Genomic DNA, 27,831 nt, shown 5'->3' with positions numbered 1-27,831 from the left:
GGCATCTCAGCTCACTCCAGCCACAGTGTGGGGGTGTTTATGGGAAGAGAACCAGAGTCAGGAGGACACATTGATGGCAGGAGATGGTCCTTGGCCTCAGGGAGCTTCCAGGGCCCTCTCTGCCCTTGTGGTCCAAATGTGAATAATACATTTCACTGTTGTCGTGAAGAGAAGAAGTAATGATGTGAAATCCTGGACCGAATGCCTGATGCAGGGTCGTGGTGAGGCAATCACACCACTCACGCACTGCAGCTGTTTTGTTTTCACGTTGATCCTATGAAGTTGACAACGGAGGATACTTAGACCCAGAGGAGTTAAGTGACTTGCTTCAAATAATAAGACTTTTGATAAAGCAGAGACTAGATTTCAGGTTACTTACCCCGAATGGACTGCCTTTAGTTCCTTGCTGTAAGAATCACCTGCCTCTTCATTTCTCCTTGAAAGGTGGCACAGTTCAGTTCAGTTCAGTCACTCAGTCGTGTCTGAGTCTGCGACTCCGTGAACTGCAGCACACCAGGCCTCCCTGTCCATCACCAACTCCTGAAGTTTACCCAAACTCATGTGCATTGGGTTGATGATGCCATCCAACCATCTCATCCTCTGTCATCCCCTTCTTCTCCTACCTTCAATCTTTCCCAGCATCAGGGTCTTTTCAAATGAGTCAGTTCTTCACATCAGGTGGCCATAGTATTGGAGTTTTAGCTTCAGCATCAGTCCTTCCAATGAATATTCAGGACTGATTTCCTTTCGGATGGACTAGATGGATCTCCTTTTAGTCCAAGGGACTCTCAAGAGTCTCCTCCAACACCACAGTTCAAAAGCATTAATTCTGCAGCGCTCAGCTTTCTTTATAGTCCAACTCTCACATCCATACATGGCCACTGGAAAAACCATAGCCTTGACTAGACAGACCTTTGTTGGCAAAGTAGTGTCTCTGCTTTTTAATGTGCTGTCTAGGTTTGTCATAGTTTTTCTTCCAAGGAGTAAGCGTCTTTTAATTTCATGGCTGCAGTCACCATCTGCAGTGATTTTGGAGCCCAAAAAAATAGTCACTGTTTCCACTGTTTCCCCATCTATTTGCCATGAAGTGATGGGACCAGATGCCATGATCTTCGTTTTCTGAATGTTGAGCTTTAAGCCAACTTTTTCACTGTCCTCTTTCACTTTCATCAAGAGGCTCTTTAGTTCTTCACTTTCTGCCATAAGGGTGGTGTCATCTGCATATCTGAGGTTATTGATATTTCTCCCGGCAATCTTGATTCCAGCTTGTACTTCTTCCAGCCCAGCGTTTCTCATGATGTACTCTGCATATAAGTTAAATAAGCAGGGTGACAATATACAGCCTGGACGTACTCCTTTCCCGATTTGGAACCAGTCTGTTGTTCCATGTCCAGTTCTAACTGTTGCTTCCTGACCTGCATACAGATTTCTCAAGAGGCAGGTCAGGTGGTCTGGTATCCCCATCTCTTTCAGAATTTTCCACAGTTTGTTGTGATCCACACAGTCAAAGGCTTTGGCATAGTCAATAAAGCAGAAATAGATGTTTTTCTGAATCTCTCTTGCTTTTTCGATGATCCAGCGAATATTGGCAATTTGATCTCTGGTTCCTCTGCCTTGTCTAAAACCAGCTTGAACATCTGGAAGTTCACGGTTCACATACTGTTGAAGCCTGGCTTGGAGAATTTTGAGCATTACTTTGCTAGCGTGTGCAATTGTGTCATAGTTTGAGCATTCTTTGGCATTGTTTTATTTGGGATTGGAGAAGGCAATGGCACCCCACTCCAGTACTCTTGCCTGGAAAATCCTATGAACGAAGGAGCCTGGTAGGCTGCAGTTCATGGGGTCGCTAAGAGTCGGATACGACTGAGTGACTTCCCTTTCACTTTTCACTTTCATGCATTGGAGAAGGAAATGGCAACCCATTCCAGTGTTCTTGCCTGGAGAATCCCAGAGACGGGGGAGCCTGGTGGGCTGCCATCTATGGGGTCGCACAGAGTCGGACACGACTGAAGTGACTTAGCAGTAGCAGTATTTGGGATTGGAATGAAAACTGACCTTTTCCAGGCCTGTGGCCACTGCTGAGTTTTCCAATTTGCTGGCATATAAAGTGTAGCACTTTCACAGCATCATCTTTTAGGATTTGAAATAGCTCAGCTGGAACTCCATCAGCTCCACTAAACTGTCCTAGGCTAGCACTTGGTCACTCAGCCACACCCAGCTGCAGGGGAGGCTGATAACGCAGTCTACATGCTAGCAAAGGGATTTCCTTAGAAAGAGAGGGTCCAGGGGGGTGGGGGTGGGGGTTGGTAAACAGCAGACTTCCTCAGAGTCTCCCTGGAATTTTCTCCCTGCCCAGAAGGCACTGAGTACATTTGGGGTTTTCACACCACTAAGGGGTGTTAAAGAGGCTCAGCTGTTGGGGTGATCATTTATAATTTAGAGAAAGTGCAGACACACTTCTGGGCTCTTCCTTGACTGCTGGTGAGGGTGGATTTACTCACCCCCACCCCCAGGAGTTTCTGTCCTTTGGGATTGGGGTCCTGGGCACTTAGAACCAGCAGTGTGGTTTGAGGTTACTGAAAGAGCCACCTGTCTCAGGTGGCTTGTATTTCACCCCAGCTCCACTGCTAAGGACCTGGTGATCTGGGACACATCACCTCTTCCCCCCACCATTTTCCTCACCAGGACCCACCAGGACCCTTCTGGCTGTGACTCAGAGTTCAAACTGCCTAGTTTATTCAGCAATCCCCAGCTGGCACTGGTGGGGCTGCTTTGCTGCAGGGCTTGCTGTGGAGTTGGGAATGGGGCTGCTTGCTGTTTGTCCCAGTAAACAGTCAGTTACCTTTGACAGGAAGCCTGTGTCGCATGAGGCCCTAGGCCATGGTACAGTTTGAGAAATGAGGCCATCAGAGGTGTCATCCTGGTCAGCAGCCTGTCGCTGGGTAGAAGGCTCCAAAATTATGGATTATTTTTCCTGGCTTCAGGTCACTGGAAGGAGAGTGTTTGCCCCCAGGAAAGAACAAGAAAGCATGAGCTCACAGTCTCTGGAGCTCCCCCACCCCAGAGGGTAGAAGCCTGCTCACAGAGACCCAGGGTCTCACATAGGGACCGGTGATTTTGTGGTCCCAGTGAAGAGCCTGTGACTCTGATTTCCGTAGCCTGTGACATGGCACTGCCCAGGATGTCTTCTGTTGTATCACTTTGTGAAATGCCAGACCCTCAAGTGGTCACTGTATAGTGTGCGATCACCTTCCAGCTTTAAGAGTATGACTTCAGTCATAAAAATACACACATTCCACATGTTTTATTTTGTAATTGAATTGCCTCGGTGGATTTTCCTGGTCAAGAGAAGCTCTCTGCCAAGAAGGCTGCCCCATTCATGAGCCTCTTTCTGTACTGTGTTCACAGCAAGGGGTGATTTTATACCCTCATCGTGCTGGTTTGGGAAATACCATGAGATAGAGGGGCACAGGGAAATGCCACCTCCTGGGAACCATGTCTACAGAAGCCCAGGTTGCCCCATCGTCGTTCAGCCTCGAACCCTGCTTTCTTTTCCCCTGGCAGTCAGGAGCCTCTTACTACCCTTACACGCCTCTCACTCTCCTTCACTCAGGCTGCGCCGGCTTGGACCACACATCTCTCTTAAATTGTGTGGTTTAATTTCAAAACGGTTCTCCTTTTTCTACTCGGTTTCTAAGTAGAACTGCAGCTGCTCTGTGGAAATTATTTCCCTTCCAATTCTTGTGGTTTGACTTTTAGTGCCACCTCGTATGTCTTCTTGTGACCTGAAACACCCTGTATAGAATCCTAGCTCTCTTCCTCCGCTCAGTGAGTCCTTGGAGCATCAGCTGGGCAAGGCTCCAAGGAGGGTGGGGAAAGGGGGTGCCTAGCTCCTGTCCTCTAGGTGCTGACTCAAAAGCTGTGTGCAAAACCATGTGGCAGCATTACATGAGCAGTGGCGAGGCTGCCTGTGTGAAACGCAGCATCCACTCACCCCTGCTACCATCCAGTTGTGTGGCAGCAAAAGCACGAGACTTCTAAAACGTGACCAACTGTGCCCTGGTCCTCTCAGGAGAGGGTGTGAGCTGAAGCTCAGAGCAGGTGGGCAGAGAGGAGGGCAGGTGGGAGTCTTGCCAGCCCCATTTGAGCATGCCTGGGAGCCCATGTGCCCTGATGAGTGCCCTCTGCAGCCATGCTTCCAGTGACCACACTGTCAAAGCAAAAAGTCACATAATACACAGTGCAGGCAGGGCTGTGAGGAAATGGGCACTTGTATGAGTTGCTGTAGCCTCTCTGGAGGGCAGTATGACAGAGTCAGTTGTACATAAGCTTTGACGCACACAGTGAACCCACACAGGCAGAGACAGCGCATGGCCTGGACATTGGCTGCAGTGGTGCTTGTAGAATGACTCAGAGATGACACAGCCACACCAGGGGTACCACGTCACTTCCCGTCTAAGAGATGGGGCCACGTGCGCAGTAGCTGAAGCTCCAGGGCTCTGTCAATGACCGCAGCGAGGGCCTGACTCTACAAAGTCTGAGACCATCTGTCTCTCTCTTTACAGAGATACTTGTCCATCTTCTACTCACCTAGCACCCAGGTGACAGGGATTGGCCCTGAGAAGGGAGACAGAGTGGGATTTCAGTTGGAAGGGAGTGTTTTGAAATCTAAATTTTTTTTTTAAGAAGTAAAGGGAATTCCACTCTTTCACTGCCAAGGCCCAGGTTCAATCCCTGATTGGGGAACTAAGATCTGACAAGCCATGCAGCGTGGCCAAAAAAAGAAAGAGAAAAAGTTTAAAAATTGCTTTATTACTTTCTAAGAATGCCATAACAAATAATCACGAACTTCTTGGCTTAACATAACAGAAACTTATTCTCTCACAGTCCTGGAAGCCCAAAGTCCAGAATCAGTGTGTTGGCAGGACCACAACCCCCTCTAGGGGAGAATCCTTGCCTCTTCCACTTCTGGTGGCTTCCGAAGTCTCCAGGCTCCTGTCTTCACAAGACCGTCTTCTCCTCTGTCATAAAAGTACTTATAATCAGATTTAGGGCCCCCTACATAATCCAGGATTATCTCTTCGGAAGATCTTTAAGTTAATTATGGTTGCAAAGACCCTTTTTCCAAGTAAGGTCACATTCACAGATATTGAGTGTCAACCTGGATCATAGCAGCCCCCCTTCTACTTTTTCCTCTTACATAAAGTCACATGACTGGTAGCAGAGACAGGACTGACAACCCATCTCTCTGGCTCTTGGCCCCTGCTGCTTTTCTGGAGATGGGGCCCCATGCCTGTCTTCAGGATATGTGTGCTTGAAGGCAAGAGAGCCTGCTTGGGAGCCCGTGAGGGCTCCGTGTCCTGATGGCCGCCTTGTCTGTCACCACTCTCCACATCCTCACTCTCCTCTTCTTTGTCGCACGAAGGTCTCTGTTAGGTGCTGCTCTGTCAACCTTGGGTTCCAACTCCAGTGTCACTTCTTATCAGGTGCCTGACCTACCCTTAATGTTTGCCTGCTTCCCCTCCACTAGCCCTCCAGCCTCAGGGGATATTGGTGGATACGCTGGAAAGGATGGATTGCATGCTGCTTTGGCTTCTTGCTCCCTCTGAGTTCTCTCCATCCTGCAGGAGCACTAGGAATTGAGAAAAGATGGATTTTCCCAGGGCTATGCCTGAGAAACTCTGTGGAGCTTCTGAGGGGGCAGCTGCCAGACCTCTGTGGGAAGCAGGTCTGTGTCCATGAGACTGATTACCTTTCTCACCGTCCATCAGGGACTCGGGGACAGTTCTTTGTCTCTTCCCTGTAGAGAAGTGTGTCTCCCCAGTTTTCCGTTTCTCACCACCCTAACACCGAAGCCAGAAGTGCAGTGGAACCATGTCAGTTCCCAGCTCTGGAGTCATCCTGGACTGTTTTCTTCCTCTCATACCACCCCCTACCCCAACCCTGTTGGCTCAGTGTTGAGGATAAACAGCCGGGAGCCCACCTCTTCTCGTCCTCTCCTGCTACCAGCAGGCCACGCCACCACTGCCTCATCCTGGGTTCTCATAGTGGTCTTTGCCTGCTCTCGCTGCTCAGCACAGCACAGCGGGGGCTGAGCCTGTTGGACTGTGGGCCACAGCCATGCCGCCCTGCTCCTGCCCCCTGGTCACTATGGGCAGAGGGGAGCCTTCACCCTGGGAGACCTGACCTCGTGTCCCGTACTTCCCACAGTCCCTGGCCTCAGCCCTTTGTCTGATGACTCTTTTGCAGACATGGGTGATTCTCAGAGAGCGATGCTCACCTGCCGGGCCTCCTCAGCTGCCCCTGCACACCCGCTTCCGAGGCCCCTTTGCTTCTTTCCTGCTCTCCTCTACTGTTGCTATCTGACATGCTGTGTGTTTACTCCTCTCTCCCCACTAGAGTGTAAGGAAGATGGAAATTTTTATTCATTTCATCTCCTGCCAAACGGACCCTCTCACACGGCAGGCCCCTCAATAAAACAGGGATGGGTGAACGGGTTCTTCTGTTCTTGTCCAAATTAGATCTGGAGTAGCTTTCTTAATGTTTCTTCATTCACTTAAATATATCAGAGTCTAAAATACATGCATTTTATATTGTATTCATGTATTGTATACATGTATTTTATACATATATTGTAGGGAAATGGGGTGGAGAGGGAGAGGGAGAAAGGAGAATCTGAATGTACTCTGCGTCCCGCTGAGGGCGCTCCGGGGTGAGACTGTTCCTAGGCATGGATGGCCTGCACACACTCTTCCTCTCCCTTTCTTGTCGCGGAACCCAGCTACGAGTCACATCACTTTTCCCCATTTTGCTGCATTAGTACAAGTCCGTGATAGGGTTCTTTTTTTTTAAATAAAAGCATAATGAACATGGAAGAGTGTTAAGCCATTCAGAATGATATAAAAAGTCTACTCCCTGATCCACAATTCCTTTCATCAAAGGGAGCCCTTGTTAACAGTCACTTAACTTTAACCCTAGGGGAAAAAACAACCCATGTGTAATATCGGCATAAATGTATATTTTTAAAACATGGATCTGAACAGAATCGTGGTAGGCATACTCTTCTGTTATTTGTTAGTATAATTCATTAATCTTTCCATATTAATCCATGCAGACATACCTTGTTTCTAGCAACTGCCTGGTGTTGTGTCGTACTGTGATGTATATACTTGACCCCTTATTGATGGTGTTGGCTTCTTCCTGGGTTTTTGTTATGGCAGTATTACAGTGAAGACCTATGCATCTCGGCACATGCTGCAGTAAGATTTGTACAGCATGTACCTGGCCATGCACCGCAGGTTAAGGGATTGTGGGCATCGACAGTTTTGATAGTTAATGCCAGATTGCCCTCTGAATGCAGGCACTGGTTCATTCTCCCAGAGTGTGTTTTCCTCCCAGCTTTTTATTTCAGAAAATGTTAGACCCATGGAAAACGTCTAAATAACGATTTCATGAATACCAAAGTGTCCTTCTTCTAGGTTTACCCATTACTGTGTTGCCCTCTGTATTGGTGTGCTAAGACTGCCAGAACAAACTACCACAGAATGGGTGGATTAAGCAACACAAATTTTTTTCTTCACAGTTCTAGAGGGTGAAAGTTCAGGCCAAGGTGTTGGCCAGCGTCATTTCTCCCGAGGCCTCTGCTTGGCTTGAAGGTGGTCGTCTTCTCAGCGTGTCCTGTCATGGCCACCCCTCTGTCTCTATGTGTCCTAGTCTCCTTTCCCTCTAAGGACACCAGGCATGGTGGATTAGGGCCCACCTGTGTGACCTTGTCTTACTTTTATTATCTCTTTTAAGGTCCCGTCTGCAAATAGTCACATTCTGGGGTTCTGGAGGTTAGGACTTCTTCACATGAATTGGGCATGTAAGAGGAGGAGTACAGTTTGGCCCATAACATGGTATTTGCTTCTCTTTATTTTTTATATATCATATTAATAGAATTACAAATACTTACTATAGAATCATCACTTACATTTGTTTTATTTATCATGTATAATTATAATGTAGGGCTTCCACATTATAAATTATGCCATTTATAATATATCTATTATATGTAATTAGTATATATAGCATAATTTCCCCCTAAACCACTTGAAGGTAAATTGCACCCATTCTGGTACTTCAGCATATGTCTCCCAAGAATGAGGGTGTTCTTTTTGGTTGTTTTAACATCCCTTATTTTATGCTATTAGGGACCGATTCCCCTGAGGAGATGAGCAAATGAGCAGGAGGTACCCAAGCCCTGCCTGTCGGCCTTCCCTCCAGACGGCTTGTCCTGGCCCAGTTCCCTCCACCTCTTTTCCTGAGCCCCAGCCCTTCAGTGAGCCGGGAGGTTGCTCACTGAACCTCTGGGCCTCCCTCAAACTCCAGATTTTGTGGCCTTGTTGATGTTTTAGATCTGAGATGTGTCAGTGGGGTGACAGAGCTCCTCACAATTTCACTTGCTTTTTGGTCTATCAAAATGTCTCGAAAAACACCAGAAGTTTCTTTTATGTCGATAGGTAATCCTTGCTTTGCAGACTGAGGGCTGCCTGTATTTATTTAGAGAAGTAGGGCTTATTGATTCGGCACCGGTTTCTCCCTCGCTGCCTCCTTCCTCTTCGTGCATCCTCACTGCAGCTTGGGACTCTGCCAGAAGTCGATTCTTGCCTGCTACCATCGTGTCTATTTCTTCTTCAGTACTTTGTGTAGGAAAACCCCACATACATGGCACTTGCATTGTTGGTTTTAGTAGAGTCATTGTGGAAATAGTCTGCTTGGGGCTTTAACGGAGGACAGGACACTTAGAACATTTTTGCTTCCATCTGTATAAGCTGTTGTCTGCAGACCTGCCTGAGGTCAAGATGTCAGTCTGGGGAGCCCTTTGTCATCCATCGTGGTCAGGCTGTTGCTGAATGAGCAAACCACCCCCACTGTCCTGGGCTGGGTGGGCCCCTGCCTATTTCCTGGGGCTTTGCTTAGTCCATCCTGCCTTCGGAAACCCACCATCTACACCATTCAGAGGTGGTTTTCCACCTCTGTGTCTTTCTGTGTCTATGTCTCTGTTTAGCTCTCTCCCTTGGGTTTTCCTTTCTTCAGAACTCATTCCAAGCTCCATGGCCTGGCACTGAGGACCCTCCCTCCTCTAGTTCCTTCTCAGCCTGTCTTCCTGGTTACCTGATGTATTAAAGTGTTAGTCACTCAGTCGTGTCTGACTCCTTGTGACCCCATGGACTATAGTCTGTCAGGCTTCTCTGTCCGTGGAATTCTCCAGGCAAGAATACTGGAGTAGGTTGCCATTCCCTTCTCCACTGGATATTCCTGACCCAGGGTTCAAACCCATGTCTGCTGCATTGAAAGCAGATTCTTTACCATCTGAGCCACCAGGGAAGCCTGAGCAAGTACCCTGACTCAGTGGTGTGAACACTGAGTGTGCTGAGGATCCCCAGCTTATTAAATGCACTTTGCTTCCTTATCACTGTGGCAAGCTACTGAATATCTGCTCTTTTTTTTCCTTTAGTCAAACGCTTCAGAGAACCAAAGCATGAAAGACGACCATGGAGGATATGGTGGGTATTTAAATATTAACTCATTCCTAGAATACTTTTGACTATTTTGAGTTTTTTTGAGGGGATGGAGGGGGCATGGAATGTGAGCAGTTATACATGGCAAAAAGTGTTGAAATCCATTAGTCCAGTTTATCGTCATGAGATGTGTATAATATGAAAGTACTTTTGTTTCTCCAGATAAATGTTGAGCCCACGATAGGGTTAGTGACAGCCAGATGGTGGTGCTTCTGTCATCACTCTGCTGTCCAGTTTTAGGAAGTGGAAGATGACACAGATGTGTCCGTCCACACTGAAGGCTTTGTTAGTTACTTCTCCCTGTCAATGGACTATGTTAAATCCTTGAATTCTCTGTGTGTAAGCAAAAAAGTAATCTAAATGTGGAGATGAGTCAGATGTACCGTGTACATGCTCCTTGCATCAAAACTATAGTCTTTCTTACTCCTAGGATGACCTTGTAGCAGCAGTTTTTCCTTCTAAATATGCTGGTGAGATACTCAGACATAGCCTCCAAAGACAAAACTCCAAAAAAACTAAATTCCTCACAAGGCAACAGGCAGTTCCTTAGGACAACATGATGCCCTCAAGAAGGTCGTTCTTGCACCTATCATAACCATAGCAACTTTCCCTTCGAAGGAAACTTGTGAGAAATCTCTGTGGTGAAGGCCTTTTAGTAACATTTTAGCCTTACTCTTGATTGATCTTCAATACATTGTTTCTGAATGTTGATAATCTTCTCTCAAGTCTTGAGTATTTAGCTTGGGCAGGGGGTCTGAGGGAATGTGGAGTTGAGTTTTCCACATGGTCCCCTTTGGCAGCTCCTACTTTACCATGATTTTAGGAAACGATTTTCAAGCCTCAGTTGCAGGGTTGGTCTGGATAATCTCTAAGGTCCATTGCAGCCCTGAGTCCCATGCCCATCATCCCATCAGTGGCCTGCCCAGTTCTGAAGGCCCAGCCTGGGAGGCCGAGAGAAGCAGCCGCAATCCAGAGGTCCCTCAGCCATGGACTGCAAGTGGTCTCCAAGTGCTCATGGTTGAAGAGAGACTGAGGGCCCATGTTGTCTCCACCATGCCATGTGTCCCAGAGACTACAGAACTTGTTTTTTCTTTTCTAAAACTCCTCTCCTCTCGCCCAAGATTGGCAAGTTATAGCCCACAGCCTCAACCTGGCCACTGTCCACCTCCACAAGTAAAATGTCAGTAGTGGGCTAGTGACCCTGGCTGCCCTTGCACTGCAGTAGCAGAGTGCGTAGTCACGCAGAGTACGATGACTCTCACAGCCTAAAATGTCTATCCTCAGACCCTTCACAGGAACGCATGTCCACCTGGGTCCCACCCGTTGTTTAAGCTGCAGCATCTGAAGGTTGCTCAGGGTTCTGGCAGCAGTGCTGGATTCATGCAAGTCTTGTTAAGCTTACATGTCATTGAGTTTGTGCATGAAGTCAGCTGGGGGCTCTTTAAAGGAGAAGCACCTTGGACCTCATCCAAAGCTGTGATTGAGCGTTTTGTTTTGAAGTAACAAAAATGAAAAGGTAGAGACACATATTTTAAATGTGTTTTGTGTGTTTACATCTGTTATAAGTCGGCGGCCTATCAGGGACGCACTGATACTGGTGGTTTTGAAAGGTAGCGGAAAGGCCAAGCCCTAGTTAGTGCTAGCGGCCCCAGAGGAGGGGACTAGTCATTGGAAGGTTGGGGGTCTCCCCAGCAGCATTTTTTGTCTTATTTCAGACTTAACATTTACCCCAAATTGGATATTACCCTCTTGTCAGAGTGATAACAAGTGCCGATTCTGTTTCGTACAGGTTTTTAGACACTTCCAAACAAGCCATAGGAATGCTGTTCATCCATTTTGCGAATGTATACCTGGCAGATCTCAACGAAGAGGACCCTTGTTCACTGTAAGTGGACCGTATTTGAGTATGAACATCATCTGGCCCTCCATGCCTTTCGTTCTGTTGCCGGTCATGTTCCCTCTGGCTTGGGGAGGGGCCAACTCTCCTTCATCCCCTGTTTCCCTCTGAGAGGTCGTTGTGTGCATGCTGGATGTTAGGGTTTTGCCCAGTGATGGTGGCCCTGTGCACTGGCTTTCTGCTTATCAACCTAAGTTCTGTCCCTTGGCCTTCTAGTGCCCTTATGTCTCCCAGTTTCCAAGCAGCCCTTGCACAGCAGCTTGGAAGGAGTGACTGTGCTGAAACAAGACACACAGGGCCTTCTCTGTCAGGTCAGCCACTCGAGGTCAGAGCCATTGTTGACCACCATTGACCTTGTTGACCTGAAGACCATGAGTGGTTCTGCCTCATCAGTGCAGTCAATGTGCCTTCCATACAACCCCCAGAATCGTCTGCTGGAAAGCCCAGTTGGGCCACGTCACCTGACCTCTTTGCTAACAACACTCAAACAGTGCCATGGAATGGAAAAGGTCACTCCCCTGCCTTATCCTGGCTCCATCTGCTGCCTTCCTTGCTCAGACTTGGTGCTCCAGCCATGCTGGTCTGCTCCTGGTGGTCCTCAAGCGCACCAGCTGCCTCCTTCCTCTGTGCCTTTGCTTGCACTGCCCTCTGCCTGGAATGTCCCCCAGCCCTGCCCTGCCATGCCTCTGAGGGAGAGCAGGCTGGAGGGCTGGTGAGTCCCTTGCCAAAAGATTTAGTGTATATTTAAGACCATATTGACTAGAAGATTCCTTTAAGCTTCTCTTGTTTGGTGAGAGTGTGCAATTCTGAGATTCAGTCCAAGTCCAGACTCAGAAGAAAGTTGTAAAGTCTTCCCTCCTCAGGGTTTTTCCTCAAGACCTGGATAGGTTCTCATCTGTTTGGGTGTAGTCCCAAAGCAGGGGTCTGGAAGGGGGATCGTCTGTAGGGGAGTTGGTTAGGAAAGGGCCTGGTCCTTCCAGTCCTTGAGCCCAGCAGCAAGCTTGTGTCGTCCTCTGGTAAACCATCTTGGTTGGCTGAGATACACTGAGAGCCAGCTGCTCACCCTAGAGGCCCTGGGGTGAGGAACCCTATCTCCTGGTCCCACTGTGGTCATTATGGGTCGTTGACAAACTGAATCACAGCCAGGATGGAGAAGGGGATGTTAGTTGCTGACAGATCTCAGGTGCTCAGCCAGAGGAGAAGAGGCCCAAAATGGAGATAGGTGTTGTGGAAAGAGCCCTTGGCTGGGAAGCCACACTGTCGAAACGCGGCTCAACTTCTCTGATCCTCTGTTTCTTCATCCATATCCCCAGGATCAGTGCGAAGGTTTCATGAGGTGATGGGTACAGGCACCATTGGAAGCCACTGGGGCACTTACAATCAGAGGATATTGTCGTTAGAGCTTAGGAAAGACGTGGAGCTCCAGCAGTTGCTCGAAGAGCTGCTAGGGAGAGCAGAGCAGGAGAGAGAGTGCATGGCCTGTGGAAGAGTGAGTGCCGGAGTGGGATCTGTTCCAGCCCCACTGTCCTTGCTTTGCCATGTGACTCTTCCCAGATGGGGGAAGGGTTGGGCTGGACCTGGGCCATCTTGGGTTTTTGCATATCTACAAGGGAAACCAGTCAGTTCAGGGAGAGGAGAAATTAAAAACAAAGGAGCCCGAGCTGCTCCCAATGGCGACAGGGGTTCTCTGTGCTGGGGGTACTGTTCTGGGTGGGAGTTTGGTCCTTGTGATGTCTCAGGGGCTAGGATTGTAACACCTACTACGTGGCAGACTCTGTTCACCTATATTGACTGATTGGATCCTCATAACAGCCCTGCAATATGGATATTTTGATTATCCTCAGTTTACAGTTAGAAAATTGAAGCAGAGAGATTTTTTATAACTTATTCGAGTTCACACAGCTCGAGAGTGATGGAGTGGGAATTTGAACCCAGCCAGTGTGGTCTGAGGCCCACAGGATACCCTGTTGGCTGCCAGTCTCACCTGTGTTGAGGGGAGGGTCTAGAGCTTCCTGTCTGTGTTCCCAAGGTCTGGTACACACTAGGCTGGAATCAGTGTTTGATGAGGGAATGAATGAGAGAATACATACATCTGTGTCAAGTACTCTTGATATTTTCAGGATGGGTCCCAGATGTCAGAAACGCTTGAAACCAGTGTGGTCTAAGCATGAGGGAAGCGTTAGCCTAGGGCCAGAGCTCAGTGTGACCTTGGACAAACTGCTTGGGAAGCAGTCAATATGCCATCTCTGGTCAGAGAGTGACCCCTTGTGATTTTAAAGAGGAAAGGCAGGCAAGAGGAAAAGGCCGTTGTCCCCTCCCTCTGGTTTTCCAGCCACCCCAGGGCGCTGGTTCCAACATGCTCCCTTGGGTTTCAGAGTACTGTGCACATTATTGAGGCCAGGCTTTGGGGCAGGGGCGTGGGGCTGCCTCTCAACTTGGAAGTGCTACAGTTAGTTTGTAGTATCTGCAGCTTCTCTGGGGGGTTTCCAAGCTATGTGGCATCCAGGAGGGCACCTGACCCCATGACTGCTTATCTCCTGCTTTGTCTAGAGAGCTGGGGGGACCTATGTTCGGGGCCCTCAGGGGAGGGCTAGTGGGCAAGGGGCCAAGTGAGGGAAGAGGTGTGTGTTGGACAGATAGAAACAGAGCCCACAAGAACAAGAGGTCAGGGTGGGCGTGGTCTTCTGACCCTCCTCTCCTTCCTGCATCATCTTGCCCTTTCCATAGGTGTTTGCTGGGGCTTGCCTCTGTGGCAGGCACTGAAGCATAGGGATGACCGAGGGTACATGGCCTTGCCCTTTCTGGTCTGAGAAACCCCAGAGGCCATTTCCTACCCTGCTCTGTGCAGCAGCCCTGTCTCGGGACCTTGGGAGGGCTGGGCCTTCAGGGAGTGAGCAGTCGTGGAACAAACTATTTTTACCGATTAAGTTCTGTTTTCCTACTAGCCTCCTTGGCTGCCCCCAGTCACCCTCTCCCAGTCTCTGTCTGGCAGGAATACTTGAGGTCTCTTGAGCCTCTTGTCGCTCTCCCACTTTCCTTGAGCAGGGCATTGTCCTAGGGTGGAGGCCTTCCTGGGCTCCTGGAAGAGACCCCTAGAGCCTCCCCTGCACAGGCTCGCTGGAGGCTCCCCCTCCCAGAGCAGGGCCAGACAGGCCCAGGTCCCCAGCCTTGACCTTGACCCAGGAAGCGCATGGGGCCTGGCTCCCTGGTGGCTGCTCCCCAGGTGGTGCTTCCTGACGGTGCCGCGGTGCCCTCTCCTCACAGGTACCTCATCAACTTCCTCCTGGACGCCACCGTGGGCATGCTCCTCATCTACGTGGGTGTGCGCGCCGTCAGCGTCCTGGTGGAGTGGCAGCAGTGGGAGTCCCTGCGTTTTGGCGAATATGGTAATGTAGCATGGACACCGGACAGGGGTATAGAGGGGTCGTCCTGGAGGGTCTCTGCTCCTTGCCCTGTACAGCCCTCTAGGCCGCTGGGTTGGAGAAGGTTCAGGAGCGGGTGGCTGTGTCCCCTGTGTGGTGGAGAGGCTGGTTCTGGAGCCTGAGCTCCATCCTCTTATGTGAGGCAGGTGGGTGGGTGCCAAGTCCCCAGCCTTGCTGGCAGAAGCCATAGGGTTCACCCTCAAGACAGGGAGGGGACAGGGCCCTCCTCCAGCAGAGGGCACCAGCAGCCCTACACGCAGGGTGGTAAGGCCACCTTCCTCCGCCATGCTTCCCATCGGCCTGCCTTGCTGGAGAGACAGGGGTGGCTCTCAGTTTGGGAGCTGCTCTTCTTTCTGCTGCATGTCCGTACTTGTCTTGTCACCAGGCCTTTCCACTACGGGTGTTCGCAAGGTCAGGACTGGAGTGTCCATCCCCCACCCCAGGGCCAAGTCACCTTGCCATCGCCTGACCGTGGGCTGGCCCCCCACCTGGCATCCTACATGTACAGTCACCAGGGACAGTAGGGGCATCCTCACTTACAGAGACAGAGCCTAGAACAGGTGGCCTGTGGATACTGGCACAGTGTTGACCCACTCCGTCTTGTCAGACTGTGGGGATACAGTGTTGGTAGGAAGCTGCCCTCATGCTGGCTCCAAGTGCACACAGGGTGCCTTTTACTTACTACCCCCAGAGAAAGAGCTGGATGTGGCCTCAGGGGCTGCTGGTGAGAGGGGCTTCTTTGATCCTTGCCCCGCTCTGGGCATCCACCTCTCTCCCACCCTCACAGTGCGCCCTTGCTGTCTGTGGCCAGGAGCTCCTATTCATGGGCACAGCATCAGTGGAGCCTTTGTCGTGAGGGGCACACGGGCCAAGATGGGGAGGACCCACAAGAGACTAGAATTTAAAGGGAGAGCCGGTTCGTGGAGCTGGCTGTGAGTGCCTGGGGTATTTCTAGAAGTCTTAAGTAATTGTTTGTCTCCATTGATGGGAGGTGAGCTCAGGGGAGGGCTTTTCTTAGCCTCGTTACTTGATGCCTGATGAGTCACTGACTTAAGATAGTGTCCGACACACAGCGTGTGCCCCTGTGGCTCGGGGTCTTCCCTGCGGAGAAGCTCCAAGTCATTGATTCCTTAGAATGGAGGACAGAAATGGACCACGCGCCCGTGGACCAAAGTGGCATCATCCTCATTTATAGGATGCGCACCCACAGGGGTTGAGTGACGCTCACCCAGGCAGTGCACAGCTTGGAGGGCCTCTTGGCTGCTACACCGGGATACCCAATCCTCCCACCAGCTCCAGGAACAGTACTCAGATCGTCTCTGCTGTTAAGATCCCTCCTGGAAGGCAGGACGCTCAAGTCAGCTGTAGCTGAGCGGCGCTAGGGAGAGCTGCTCATACCCAGTCGTGCTGCTCAGTGGCCTGGGAGTGGAGACCAGGCCAGGTCCCGATACACTGGCCGTCATGGTCGTACCTGTTCCCAGTGTGTTCTGTTTGCATCCCTAAGAGAGATGGAAAGAAGTGGTTGTTTGAGCCTCTTGTTTCTGTGCCACCTTCCTCTACCCACGTGCCTCAACCCCTGCCCTTGGGTCATCCCACCCCCTGACTTCGGGAACCAGAGTCCTCAAGCCAGGGTGTTTCCAGGTGAAGCTGCCCTTTATCGAGGAGCATCTGGTTCCTCCCTGCCCAGGCTGAGGAAGGATCGTGGCTATTCTCAGTTACCTGGTTCCTGTTTTTATTGTTTTCTTTTGCTGCTATAACAAATTACTGCAGAATTATTGGCTTAAAACAGCACAAATGTATTATCTTACAGTCTGTAGTGGAGAAGTCTGACAAAGCGTCTCATGGACTAAAGCCAGATTGTCAGCAGGACTGACAATCCTTCTGAAATCTCTACAAGGAGAACCCATTTCCTGGCCTTGTCCAGATTCTGGACAGTGACTGTATTTCTTAGCTTGTAGCCCCTTCATTCATTTTCAGGGCCAGTAACCACAGGTTGAGTGCTTCCAAGTGGCACAGTGGTAAAGAATCATCCTGCAATGCGGGAGACCCGAGTTTGATACCTGGGTCAGGAAGATCCCCTGGAGTAGGAAATGGTAACCCATTCCAGTATTCTTGCCTGGAAAAGCCCATGGACAGAGGACACTGGCTTTCTAGAGTCCATGGGGTCACAAAGAGTTGGACACGACTGAGCAACTGATCATACATACACACAACCGCAGGCTGAGCTCTTCTCATGTCTCTCAGGCCTTTCACACCTCCTCCACTCTGAGGTGCCCTTGTGATTACTGGGCCACCTGGATAGGCCAGGATGCTCTCCCCATCTTAGTCAGCTTAGCCACTGTTATTGCATTTGCAGCCTTAATTCCCCTCTGCACAGTAGTTGCATAGTCTCAGGCTCTGGGGATTAGGGTGTGGACATGATTCTGCTGTACCTGTTACCTGGCCCATCCACTTGGGGCAGTAGTTCAAGTAGGGCCCAGAGCTCTCTTCTTAGGCTAGTGAAGGAGAGGGGCTTGTTTTCTGGGTATTCCTGTGGTCCCTAGAAAAGAAGGTGAACTTACTAAGAAAAACATGGGATGTGGGGAATAGACCACGCAGCCCTGAGGGATAAGGCAGGGTTCAGGGAGAGGTGGTGTCCGCAGTCTGAAGACTAGGCTGCTCTTCCCCAGACAAAATTCCTGGAAATGGTCTGTGTCCCTCAGGTACCTGTTGCTTGGGCTTTGCTACCAGCCTCTGTCCCGGTGCTCCCTCTGGAAGCCTCTCTACGTACAGACGAGTTCCGTTCTTTTGGTCCCATTCCCATGATTTATCCTGAGGAAATAATCCAGCAAAAACACCGAAGTACCTGAGGGTGTCCAGTGTGATAATAAAAAGCAGGGCACACGAGAATGCCTGGTTTGTCTCTCCTTGAAAGATGAGGCTGTGGGGAATGCCAGAAAGACTCTCAAATGAAACAAATCAGAAAAACCAGCACGTGTGCTGGTGTTTATGTGGCTATGTGCTGGATGCTCAGGGGACATGGTCTGTGATGGTGGGGTCACATGTGACTTTTCTTTTTTTGCTTTAAAACTTTCTTATTCAAGCATCCACATTGAAAAAAAAAAAGGCAGCTGCAGCTAAGCGGGGTGACTCTGAAACTTAAAGCAGTGAAATTCAGGGGGCAGTGTGAGAACAGCAGGAGGAAAAGCGTTTTCTTCTTCTGTTGCCACTTAAGACTTAGAGCAAATGGGGTGAGCATGATGCAAGCAGATTTTCGTTTGATAGTAAATGTGTTGCCACTTGTCTTGTTGACTTTTAAACACACTAGTCTCAGTTCATTCATCTGTCCTACCAGTGCTTCTGTCTGACCATCCCCCATTTCACTGAACAGTTTTTAGCAAGTATTTTGAGCTGCTGTTTTTGAGAACTTTCCTCAATAACGTCAGATAGCTTACCGAAAGGATTACAAAACTCCAGTAAAAATCTAGTTAGGAGAAATTGCGCTTCTGAAATGGCTTTTTGGCTCAGATGTGTCTTACCCAGAAGTGAAAGTAAATAGGACACCGCAGGAGACGCACTGAGGTCTTTCTGCCTGTTTTCTGTGCACTTCTCCCGAGAATTTCCAGAAAAGGGAATGGCCTGGGGTTGTGTCCATTACGGGCTGTGGAAGGCTTCCCCTGGGGCTCCACCACGCACAGCGGGTTGGCCTGGGGACTGCCAGCACCCACCCCCAGATAGGGATTGCTGCGGACACTGTGGAAACAGAAGCCAGAGATCCCTCTGGGGGCCTGGATCAGGGCCTTTGTCTCCCCTGCAGTTACTCTGCAGCCCCCTCCTGGCCACGTGATCAAGCAGCTCCAGCCGGGCTTCCAGAGTGGCTGGGGCACCCCGCCCCCGCCCCCCGCCTCAGGTCTCCCGCGCTGAAGGTGTGTGGCTCCCCAGGGACCCATCTCATAGGTTCTCCCTGTCACTGAAGATGGAGGATGTTCACTGGAGGGGTCCTCCACCCTTCATCAAGTCCCTTTTGAATCATTCTTGGAGGCGCTTGAGGGGCCAAGTGTCTCCCAGTATGGACTGCTGGCCTCTTCTGTTTCTCAAGCACAGTGACTGATGGGATCACAGACAGACATTAGTCACAACCTCCTTACCTGGGGGGGCTTCTCTTTTTGTTTCCTTGTCTCCAGTCCAAGGTGTTTTGGGGTGCCCCTAGACAGAATCTGAATACCCCCCAGAGTCAGGTTTCTTACTTTCAGGGCTAAGGGCAGCAGGAAAGTGAGGGGGAGTGGGGAATGGCGGCGAAAGTGGGATAGGGGTGAGAGGCAAACAAAGAGGTTGTTTACTGCCTTCCTGATTCAGAAACCGTAGCCTGTTCGTGGATGGGGAGAGGATGGATAGCACCACAGCCGCTGGAAACATCAACAATGGATAATAATAGCAGCCTTGCTTAACACAGTTTCTGCTGCCAGTGGACAAAAAGAGCCAGCTTTTCTCAGCCCAAGCAATGGGCACTTACTAACTTTAGTGCCTTTGTAATTATATCTTAGAGCCTCTTAAAAGAAAGGCCACTTTGGTATCTCCAAATTAGGAATTCTCTGATTTTTGTTTGTTCAAGACAAGCTGATTCTTGTTGCTCTGGAGGGCTCATTTAGGAGCTCTTGGATTGGGTGGGGGATCAGGGCTCATGGGAGCTGTGGGTGATGGGGGAGGGGGTGACCGAGTGACTACCCGAGTGAGTGACCAAGCCCGCTCTCCCTGCAGGAGACCCTCTGCAGTGTGGAGCCTGGGTTGGACAATGTGCCCTTTACATCGTGATCATGATTTTTGAAAAATCTGTCGTTTTCATCGTCCTCCTAATACTTCAGTGGAAGAAGGTTTGCCTCTTGTTCCCTTCTTTACAAACTCCTTGAGATGTCAAGGAAGACAGTATTCCCCTCTTCCCCAATCCCCACCCCAGCCCTGTTGGGAAACCAAATTGGTTTTCTTTTTAACTCCATGAAGGTACCTGGATTTGGTCTGATGGGGCAGCTCCTGGCCACATATCAAGGGCAGTAACTTGTCACTTTTCCATATAGCATCCTTCTACCTCCCTTATACACATCTGCTCTAGATTAGGCCTTGGAAATATGTAAAGCCCCATGAAGATACAGTCCCTGCCCTGCAGTTGCCTATGCCATCGGGTAACTGTTAAGTGTTGTCAGCAGATGTTCTCTCTCATTCACCTCTCTCGGCCAGTGGTTTAATCAAGCCTTTTGGTGCCACAGACAGTGGTTGGTCACATGTTCCTGTGGTTCCTAACACTGCCCTCTGGCCCCAGGGCTGTGCAGAGAAGACTCCACTGCCCCCAGGAAACCAGCCAAAGTAGCTCAGATCTTTGGTTTTATTTGTGGCCAAGTTTTATTTTTTAAAAAAATAAATTAAGGCTTTTGGGAGCTGTTGTTGTTGAGGAGGTGTTTGGGGTGCAGGATTTCCATTAGCAAGTGGTCGGCGCCTCATTGCTAGTATCTGTGATGACTGTCCACCAACCTCACTCTTTCCAACTTGCTGAAGCCCACACTCCACCCTGTGCCAGCTTTGTAAAGTGCTTCAGCCTCCAGTTCCCCTTCACTTCTCACTTCCACAGCAGGGGAAAGCTACTCAAGGATTACCTGCTCCTAGTGGGCTCCTAAGGGGTCCCTCGTTGGCAGTCAAGTCTGGGGACTATGGCCCTGGGTGTGAGGTGCAGTTCTCATCAGGGCTCTGAGGGGAGTGTCTTAGCAAAGCCTCCTCTCAGGGACTCATGGGCCATTCCCTGCCCCTCCCCACCCCCTGAAAACTGTCTTTGTGGCCTTTCCCCCACCTCACTAAGTCTGCTTCTCTTTACAGGTGGCCCTGTTGAATCCCATTGAAAACCCAGACTTGAAGCTGGCCATCGTCATGCTGATCGTCCCCTTCTTTGTCAATGTCAGTGCCTTACTGCATTCCTTAACCTCTGTTTGCTCCATGCCTTCCCGTGTTCCTTTCAAAATTCTGACAGAGAAAACACCTTCTAGCACTTGGGTGCCTGCATGCAAGTGTTTGCCAGCTCTCATCCCCACCCCAGACCTAGAAACATCCGGATTACTTCCTCAACATGCAGATCCTGCTTTGGGGCCTCTGTGCAGAGTGGAGGGTCCTGGGATCGTTGTCCTGCCCTCCCTACCAGGGAACTGCCACATATGTAACAGTGACTTCTAGATTCAGACTGTTAGGAATGAAGACTGTCAGGAATTTTCCTGACCGCAGGGCTCCTAGAGAAACTCATAAGCACACTGGCTAGAAATTAGGAAAGAAGGAAAGAAATGGCAAAGGAACCCTGGGGTGACAGATGTGGCAGGTGTGCCAGCCAGCGACTCAGCCCAGAGGAGAAGCCCCTACCAGGAGTCCAAAGACCTTGGTTCAGGCCCTGCTCTGCCAAGTGCTCGGACACCGGGGGCAGGCTGTCCCCATCAGTCACCAGCAGAGAGCCCCTTGGAGCAAAACTCTTAAAGGGCGCAGGGATTGGAAGTCTCTTCCTTGACTTCTGAGAGGGAGCAAGGGCCTGGATGATGTCTTACTCTCCCTAGTTGTTAACGCTGTGATCTGGAACGGGGCTGAGGAGGATGGGTGTGGGAGCTGCTTGCCTTTGCTTTTGTAAGTGTCTTATCCCAGAGTGACCTGCATTTTTCTTCCCATAGGCTCTGATGTTTTGGGTAGTGGACAATTTCCTCATGAGAAAGGGAAGGACGAAAGCTAAGCTAGAAGAAAGAGGAGCCAACCAGGACTCGAGGAACGGGAGCAAGGTCCGCTACCGAAGGGCCGCATCCCATGAGGAGTCAGAGTCTGAGGTAGGGCTGAGCCCTCGTGCCGCTGACCCAGGAAGGGTCTGGTTTTGTGTTCGACTGTGGCCGTCTCTTGAATGCTGAGTCACAGCCCCACCAGGGGGAGAGAGAGGAAGCCGACAGCTCTCGTCCAGCTGGGACTCGTTCCTGCTGTCCCCTGGTCCTTCCTCGGGACCTGAAGCGTCTGGTGAGGGGTGGCCCTTTTCCAGCAGCCCCTCCATCGGTGGAGCAAGACAGGAAAGGGAGGAGCGGCATTGTTCCAGGGAAGCTGGCAAGGACTAGTGGGTGTGGTTGTCCTTCAAGCATCAAGGCATTTGAATCCCTGCCCATCTCTCCAGAGCAAGGGAAGTGTTGGCTAAACCAACTGGAAACTTCTGTGGGGGTAGCCAGGCCTCCCAGGGAGAACCTCATCTCCCCTTATTTTCAAGTTTCCTAAGTTGAAACATTTGGGCCTCAGGGAGATTGGTGGCCATAAATAGGAGCCAAGAGGCAAAGTTGTATGTCCAGGGCAGGCCTGTAGGTGCATGGCACCATGGGTGTGGGTGACAGAAATGGCTGAGGAGGTCTTCTCGGAGAGGCCTTCACACTTGGGGATGAGGTGACAGCCAGCCTGCGCAGCCCATCTTAGCAGGCAGTGATATATTTGAGATTGAAGTGAAGTGAAGTGAAAGTCGCTCAGTCGTGTCCAACTCTTTCTGACCCCACGGACTGCATAGTGCATGGGATTCTCCAGGCCAGAATACTGGAGTTGGTAGCCTTTCCCTTCTCCAGGGGATCTTCCCAACCCAGGGATCAAACCCAGGTTTCCCGCATTGCAGGCGTATTCTTTACCAGCTGAGCCACGAAGGAAGCCCATTTTGAGATTGAGGCATTGACAAAACCCTGCAAGAACTTGGAACAGTTGGTTTAGCCTCTTGGGGCATCCTGAAGAGTGCTTTGAAAACCACCTAGATAGAGGACAGAGGGGAAGCCTGCCTCTTCTCTAGGCGCTCCCTCAAATCTTGCATGAGGCTTGTCGGGTTGTAAGAACATGGTGAACATTATGAAGGACAAACAACGTTTTAGGCAGAAGCAGCTGCTCCTGAGGCGTCATGGTCCTGTGGTTTGGTGTTTGGGTAATAATGTGAAATACACTGTGGCCAGAGTAGCATGTATTCCAGAGGGTAGGATAGCATGACAGGAAGTGGGTTACAGGCTGAGGTCTGCGCTAACTGGGCAAGGTGGTTTGTGATCCAGAGCAAGGAATGGGCACGCGTTTGTACAGGTGCCAGGGAGCCAGAGAGAGTGTTCTATCAGGGGACCAGGACTGGGGACAGGAAGCCCTGCAGGGAGGGTAGTGAGAGCACCCTGCCCTGGAGGAGGATAAGCTGCCCCTGCGTAGCTGTGCTCTGGGCCTCTCCATCTTGGCCTGGGCTGTCCCCGGGTCCTTCCCCGGTGCTCCGAGGCCTGAGCAGCCAGGCAGGTGGGCCGGGAATGCTGTCTGCTCTAGGTGCCCTAGCTGTGTGGCCGTGTTGTTCTAGGGGCTCAGAAGAGCAGAGGGCTCCTGTTTGTCTTCAAAAGTTTGTGAGGTTGGCTCATAGCAGCCACTCTGAAATGGCCCTGCTTTGTGTGTGCCCCACAGGTGTTTTCCTTTCAAAAAGGGACTTTTCAGTATGCTTATGCTATATTTGAACCAATTTCAAGGACCTGGGACTCCATATGCCAACACTGGGCTTTTCGGCCAGTCTGACCTAGTGCTAAGTTTGCTCTGATGGTGGTTGGGTCCCAGCCGGAGGTTGGATGGAGAAGCAGGAGCAGAGGGAGGCGCGTCCACTCAGCACTGGTGTCAGCACCCGTGGGGGCACGTGGTGTAAATAAGGTCAGGCGAGGGCCCTCGTCTCACTCTGTTAAGGGGGACCTCCCCCATCTCCCTCTGCTAATAAACCTGACACTTGAGGCCTCCTGGGCAGGTTGGCGTTCTAGACGGGGGTCCAGGGTGGCCAGGTGAAGAGGGCATCGCTGGCGGTGACTCAGGGCCATGCCTCTCCACCACTCAGATCCTGATCTCAGCTGATGATGAGATGGAGGAGTCGGACGTGGAGGAGGACCTCCGGAGACTGACGCCCCTGAAGCCCGCGAAGAAAAAGAAGCACCGCTTTGGGCTGCCTGTATGATGCATTCCCAAGCCAGGGTCGGGTGGGGGCCCGCGGCCGGCCACCGGTCAGCCGAGGGTCTCTCGGCCGCGTCTTTCCTCCCCTCCTCTCTCTGCCCCTCTTCTACCTCCGCTCCTCCCACGGCCTCAGCCGCTCCCAGATACTGTGACCCGGGGAGGGGGGCTGCCGGCTCCACGCGGCAGCTGGAGGTCCCCACTCAGTTGCACTACAAACACTGACCAAATATGCAAGCGAGGCGTTTTGTTTGTGTGTTGTCGTCCCAAGCGGTGGTGTGAGGGACCCGGAAGCCCTGTTCCGCATCTGGCCGTGTGGCCTTGAGGCTGAGGACTTACCTGCATGTGGACCGTGGGTGGAGCCTCTCCGCCAGGGCTTCAGGGGGGAGTGTGAAGACGGAACATGTTTGGGGGCTGAGTTACTCATTGACCAAGTTGGAGCCGTGACGCTTTCTTACTCGAAATGGCTTTTGTAACTATTGATTTCTATGGCTGGTTTTATGAGCTGTCACAGTGTTAATGTTTTTTGAGTATGTGTTTATTTCCTATGGGACTAATGGGCAAAACATAGATTTTTAAGTCTTCCGTATGCTGTTGACTTTTATATGTTTAAGTTATATTTTCATACTATTGTATTTAAAAGCTCTTTTTTACCCCCAAAGAAATGGGTTTGTTTGCTTTTCATGGGACATGAGCTGGTGGGAGGAAATAGTTGGGAGTTTTTTTATTTGGAATATTGTTAGGTAATCTGCGATCCGATGTGGTAAATAATTCCAGTAGGAAGGGAGGTGGGGCTTTATCTGAAATCAGCAAACCCAGTCGTTCTGCAGAGGTCAGGCCTGAGCAGGAGGCAGCTGGTCCGAATGTAGATCCAGGGCCTGTGAGGGTGGAACAGGAAGGGCTCTGCCCAGGGCCCAGCAGCACTTCGCACTTCAGCTGGCAAGTTAGAGTCTTGGTGAAATGTGACTGAAAAGGGAGCATAAGAGGATATTGTATCCAGAGAAATTGAGACTCCAAGGCCACTCCTGTTTGTCCCCTGCATCTCTTCAGAACCTCCAGATCTGAAGTTTAAAGTGCAGTCTTGGCCTCCCTGCCTCGCATGGTGCAAGCTTCAGAGCCAGACTCTGGACCCATCTCTGGGAGCATCCTCTCAGGCTACCCTGTACCTGTCAGCTTAGTGTTGTCTACTTGTCTTGTGCAGCAGTCTAGAGAATGCCTGTCTGACCATGAGATCCTGTTGTTTACATCCTCCAGAGCAGTGGGGTGGCTGGGCACGGGGTGGGGCAGGTGGTGGTGAGTGAGCTCGCTGTCTGCATCCACAGGCAGGACGAAGTGCTTCTTTCTAAACTTGTGGCCCCCACTCCTCAAAATGAGGCTAGGCCCCATGGCTTTGGGAGTCTGCTGCCCAGCAGTGGAATGGGCTGACCCAGGTATTTGCCTGCTGTGGGAGCAGCAAGGCAAAGCAGCCCGGTGTTTTGTCCCAGCCCAGGGTTGGCCTGAAAGCTTAGGAATAGAGAACTTCATGGCGAAGGTGCAAGTTGGAAGTGAGATTAGTGCAGGGAGCCCATACCACCCAGAACCTTCCTTTTAGACCTACATAACAATGTGTTTCACTCAAGCAGGTTGGGTCTGAATTGTAACATGTGAGCCACAGTCTTAAACCAGGCATCCTGGGTCTATCCTCTGCCTCCTGTAGTCCCACCTGTGTGGGTCGTAAGGGCACAGACTTTGGAGAGGACTTCTCAGCCTGTCATTCTCTAAGAGTCCAGAAGCAGGAGGGCCAGAGGAACCTGGACCTGAGCTGCCATGGGTGGTGACTCTGCTTGGGTGGGTCCCAGTGGCCACAGGAGAGGAAGGTGAGATTGCAGCCCATCTCCACTCTCCCTTCACCCTGTTCTCATCCCATGCTCTTCCCCCTCCAACCTTCAGCTGTGTTAGTGGGCAGCTCTGCACTGGGAAGACCAGGCCTGACTCTGATCCTGGTAGGTGGTAGGCATCGCTGACTCGTCTTACTTTGTCCTCCTGTTGCCTTTCGTTTTGAATAACCTGTGGTCACACCTGTTTCCTGCACCTCACTGAGCCCAGAATCTGAGCTTTTCTTTCAGTCTTCAGATCCTGATGTTTCCAAACTAGCAACAGTGGGCAGGAGACACACAGGCTGTGAAGGATAGAGACTGGGTTATACAGATACCAGATGATCTGCTCGTCCCAGTGCCTGCTGGGCAGTAGGTTTTGGGGACCAAGAGGTACCGAGCAAGTGGTGGTTTCTCCCTGTATCCTGATTTTCAAAGTTTAGTCTCTGAGTGGCAGTTGTGTGGTAGCTGACTGCCTAGGGCATGGACATTTACCAGAGTCTAGTTATACAGGGCATCGTTGGCATGCTTGGCCTTACCCTCTGTGCACACTCACATGCACACAGTTTGTACCCCCAGGAGTGCCTCCTGCGGTTACTGAGGGCTTTTCTGTGGCACACTGTCCCGAGATAGTGGGAATGGTGGGCTGTGGCCAGGACTTAATTCCCAGCTGGCCTCCCTCCCTGGGGTAAGCTTTTTCTCCAACTGCTCCAAGGTGCCTTATGAGGTGCAGCCCTTCACCTGCCCCAGGCAAGCGTCGTCATGTTTGAGAAGCCACGGAACACCAGCTGGATGTTGTGCACTGTCCGTCTGGTTTGTCTGAATTTGGACCTCAACCATGCCACCTTTCATGGAAACTTGTAAGTCAAGGCCAGGAACAAGTTTCTTGTAACTGATGGAAGTAACCTGATGAAGTAGAATTGTCACGTCTACCATCTGAATGAAAGAGACCACCATTGCCCGTTTTCCCTTTGGCTGCCAGTGGATGTTGTCAGTGGCAAGGAGGAATGTTGATGAGATCCCCGGTGACAGTGGCTTTTTGGTCTGCTCAGTCCAAAAGCCTACCATGTGAAGTCCCACTAATGAGCCTTCAGGCACGCTGGTGGCCTCCAGCTCAAGCTTTAACCTGTGCCTCTTCCTGACAACAAGGAGTCATAGGTTAATGTTGACCATGCCTGTAAAGGGAATATATGTAAAGGTTCAAATTCAAGTTCTTTCTTCCCCTCGGCAGCGTGGGCCTGGAGGCTGCAGCCCAGAGTCCCCGACTGAAGGCTGCCCCAGGAGCCTGGAGGGAGCAGCAGGTGTCAGCATCTCACTCTGCCCTCCAGACGGCAATCCACTGGCCATTTTGCTGCCAGGTGAACATCGATGACTCTGGGAACTTGCCATCAGCCAGAGCAGCCACCCTGGAGGGTGCAGGGCTGGCCTTTAGAAGTTTCACACACTTCCAGCGAGGAGCAGAAAGCTGTCTGTTTTACCCTGCAAAACATTGGTAGCTCCAAGGGGCTTTGCTTTGGGGGAGGGCCTTTGAGCTCCTGAGTGGGTGGGTGGGTTGTTTTAATTTGGTTTCTCTTTTCGTGACGTTTGTTAGGAGTCAGACCTATGTGAGCAAACCATGGCCTCCCAGTGGAGGTGGTTCAATTTGTGGTGTTATGAGTCACAGAAACACATTTTTGAAGTGAAAGGGAAGATGGTGTACTTACACTGTAAAATGGTTTACAATAAAGTTTGACATATTATTACAGTTTCTAAAAAAAGAAACTATCACTCTTGTGGTTGCTGGTTGTGTGTTCTGTGGAGCTGAAACAGCTTGGTGGTGTCAAGAAAATGTCCCCAGTGAGTTAGAAAGTTCTTCCCAGAAAACAGAGTGAGAATGAATCTGACCTCTCCTTATGGCGGATGTGGGAGCCAAAACCTGCCGAGGGGAAAAAAACAAACATGCTCACGCCGTTTTGTCTTTCCTGCTAATGCGAGTGAAAGCTCCTCTGCCTCCCTCACCCCCAGGAGTGTGTGGTGCCTTAGAGATGGGGTGTAAGGGGTGAACATCCCACATCCTTGTTCCTTAGGCTGCGGGGCTGGAAGGCAGGTGCCTCCCTGGGCAGCGCTGGCTGTGGAGGCAGAGCTGAAGCACCAGG

General features: G+C 50.8%; 1 protein-coding gene and 1 long non-coding RNA gene across 2 annotated transcripts in view; one reads left to right on the top strand and one right to left on the bottom strand.

The window, feature by feature from the left end:
• The window catches only part of STIMATE (STIM activating enhancer), a 56,652-nt gene that overhangs the window by 26,376 nt on the left and 2,445 nt on the right, over positions 1–27,831 (top strand). The window contains exons 2-8 of the mRNA XM_052648923.1: positions 9,500–9,548; positions 11,353–11,448; positions 14,725–14,846; positions 19,620–19,732; positions 20,724–20,801; positions 21,554–21,703; positions 23,734–23,844. Of these exons, the coding sequence (XP_052504883.1) occupies positions 9,500–9,548; positions 11,353–11,448; positions 14,725–14,846; positions 19,620–19,732; positions 20,724–20,801; positions 21,554–21,703; positions 23,734–23,844 (719 nt within the window). The remainder of the gene's footprint in view (positions 1–9,499; positions 9,549–11,352; positions 11,449–14,724; positions 14,847–19,619; positions 19,733–20,723; positions 20,802–21,553; positions 21,704–23,733; positions 23,845–27,831) is intronic.
• On the bottom strand, positions 15,803–19,190 carry LOC128056287 (uncharacterized). The gene is made up of 3 exons (XR_008200163.1): positions 19,010–19,190; positions 17,315–17,421; positions 15,803–16,381 (listed from the first exon to the last, which is right to left on the bottom strand). It is a non-coding gene; the product is annotated as an uncharacterized LOC128056287 (long non-coding RNA).

Source organism: Budorcas taxicolor, chromosome 1 (genome assembly GCF_023091745.1).
Source record: "Budorcas taxicolor isolate Tak-1 chromosome 1, Takin1.1, whole genome shotgun sequence".
Classification (NCBI taxonomy): domain Eukaryota; kingdom Metazoa; phylum Chordata; class Mammalia; order Artiodactyla; family Bovidae; genus Budorcas; species Budorcas taxicolor.
This window is presented reverse-complemented; position numbering and strand designations above follow the sequence as displayed.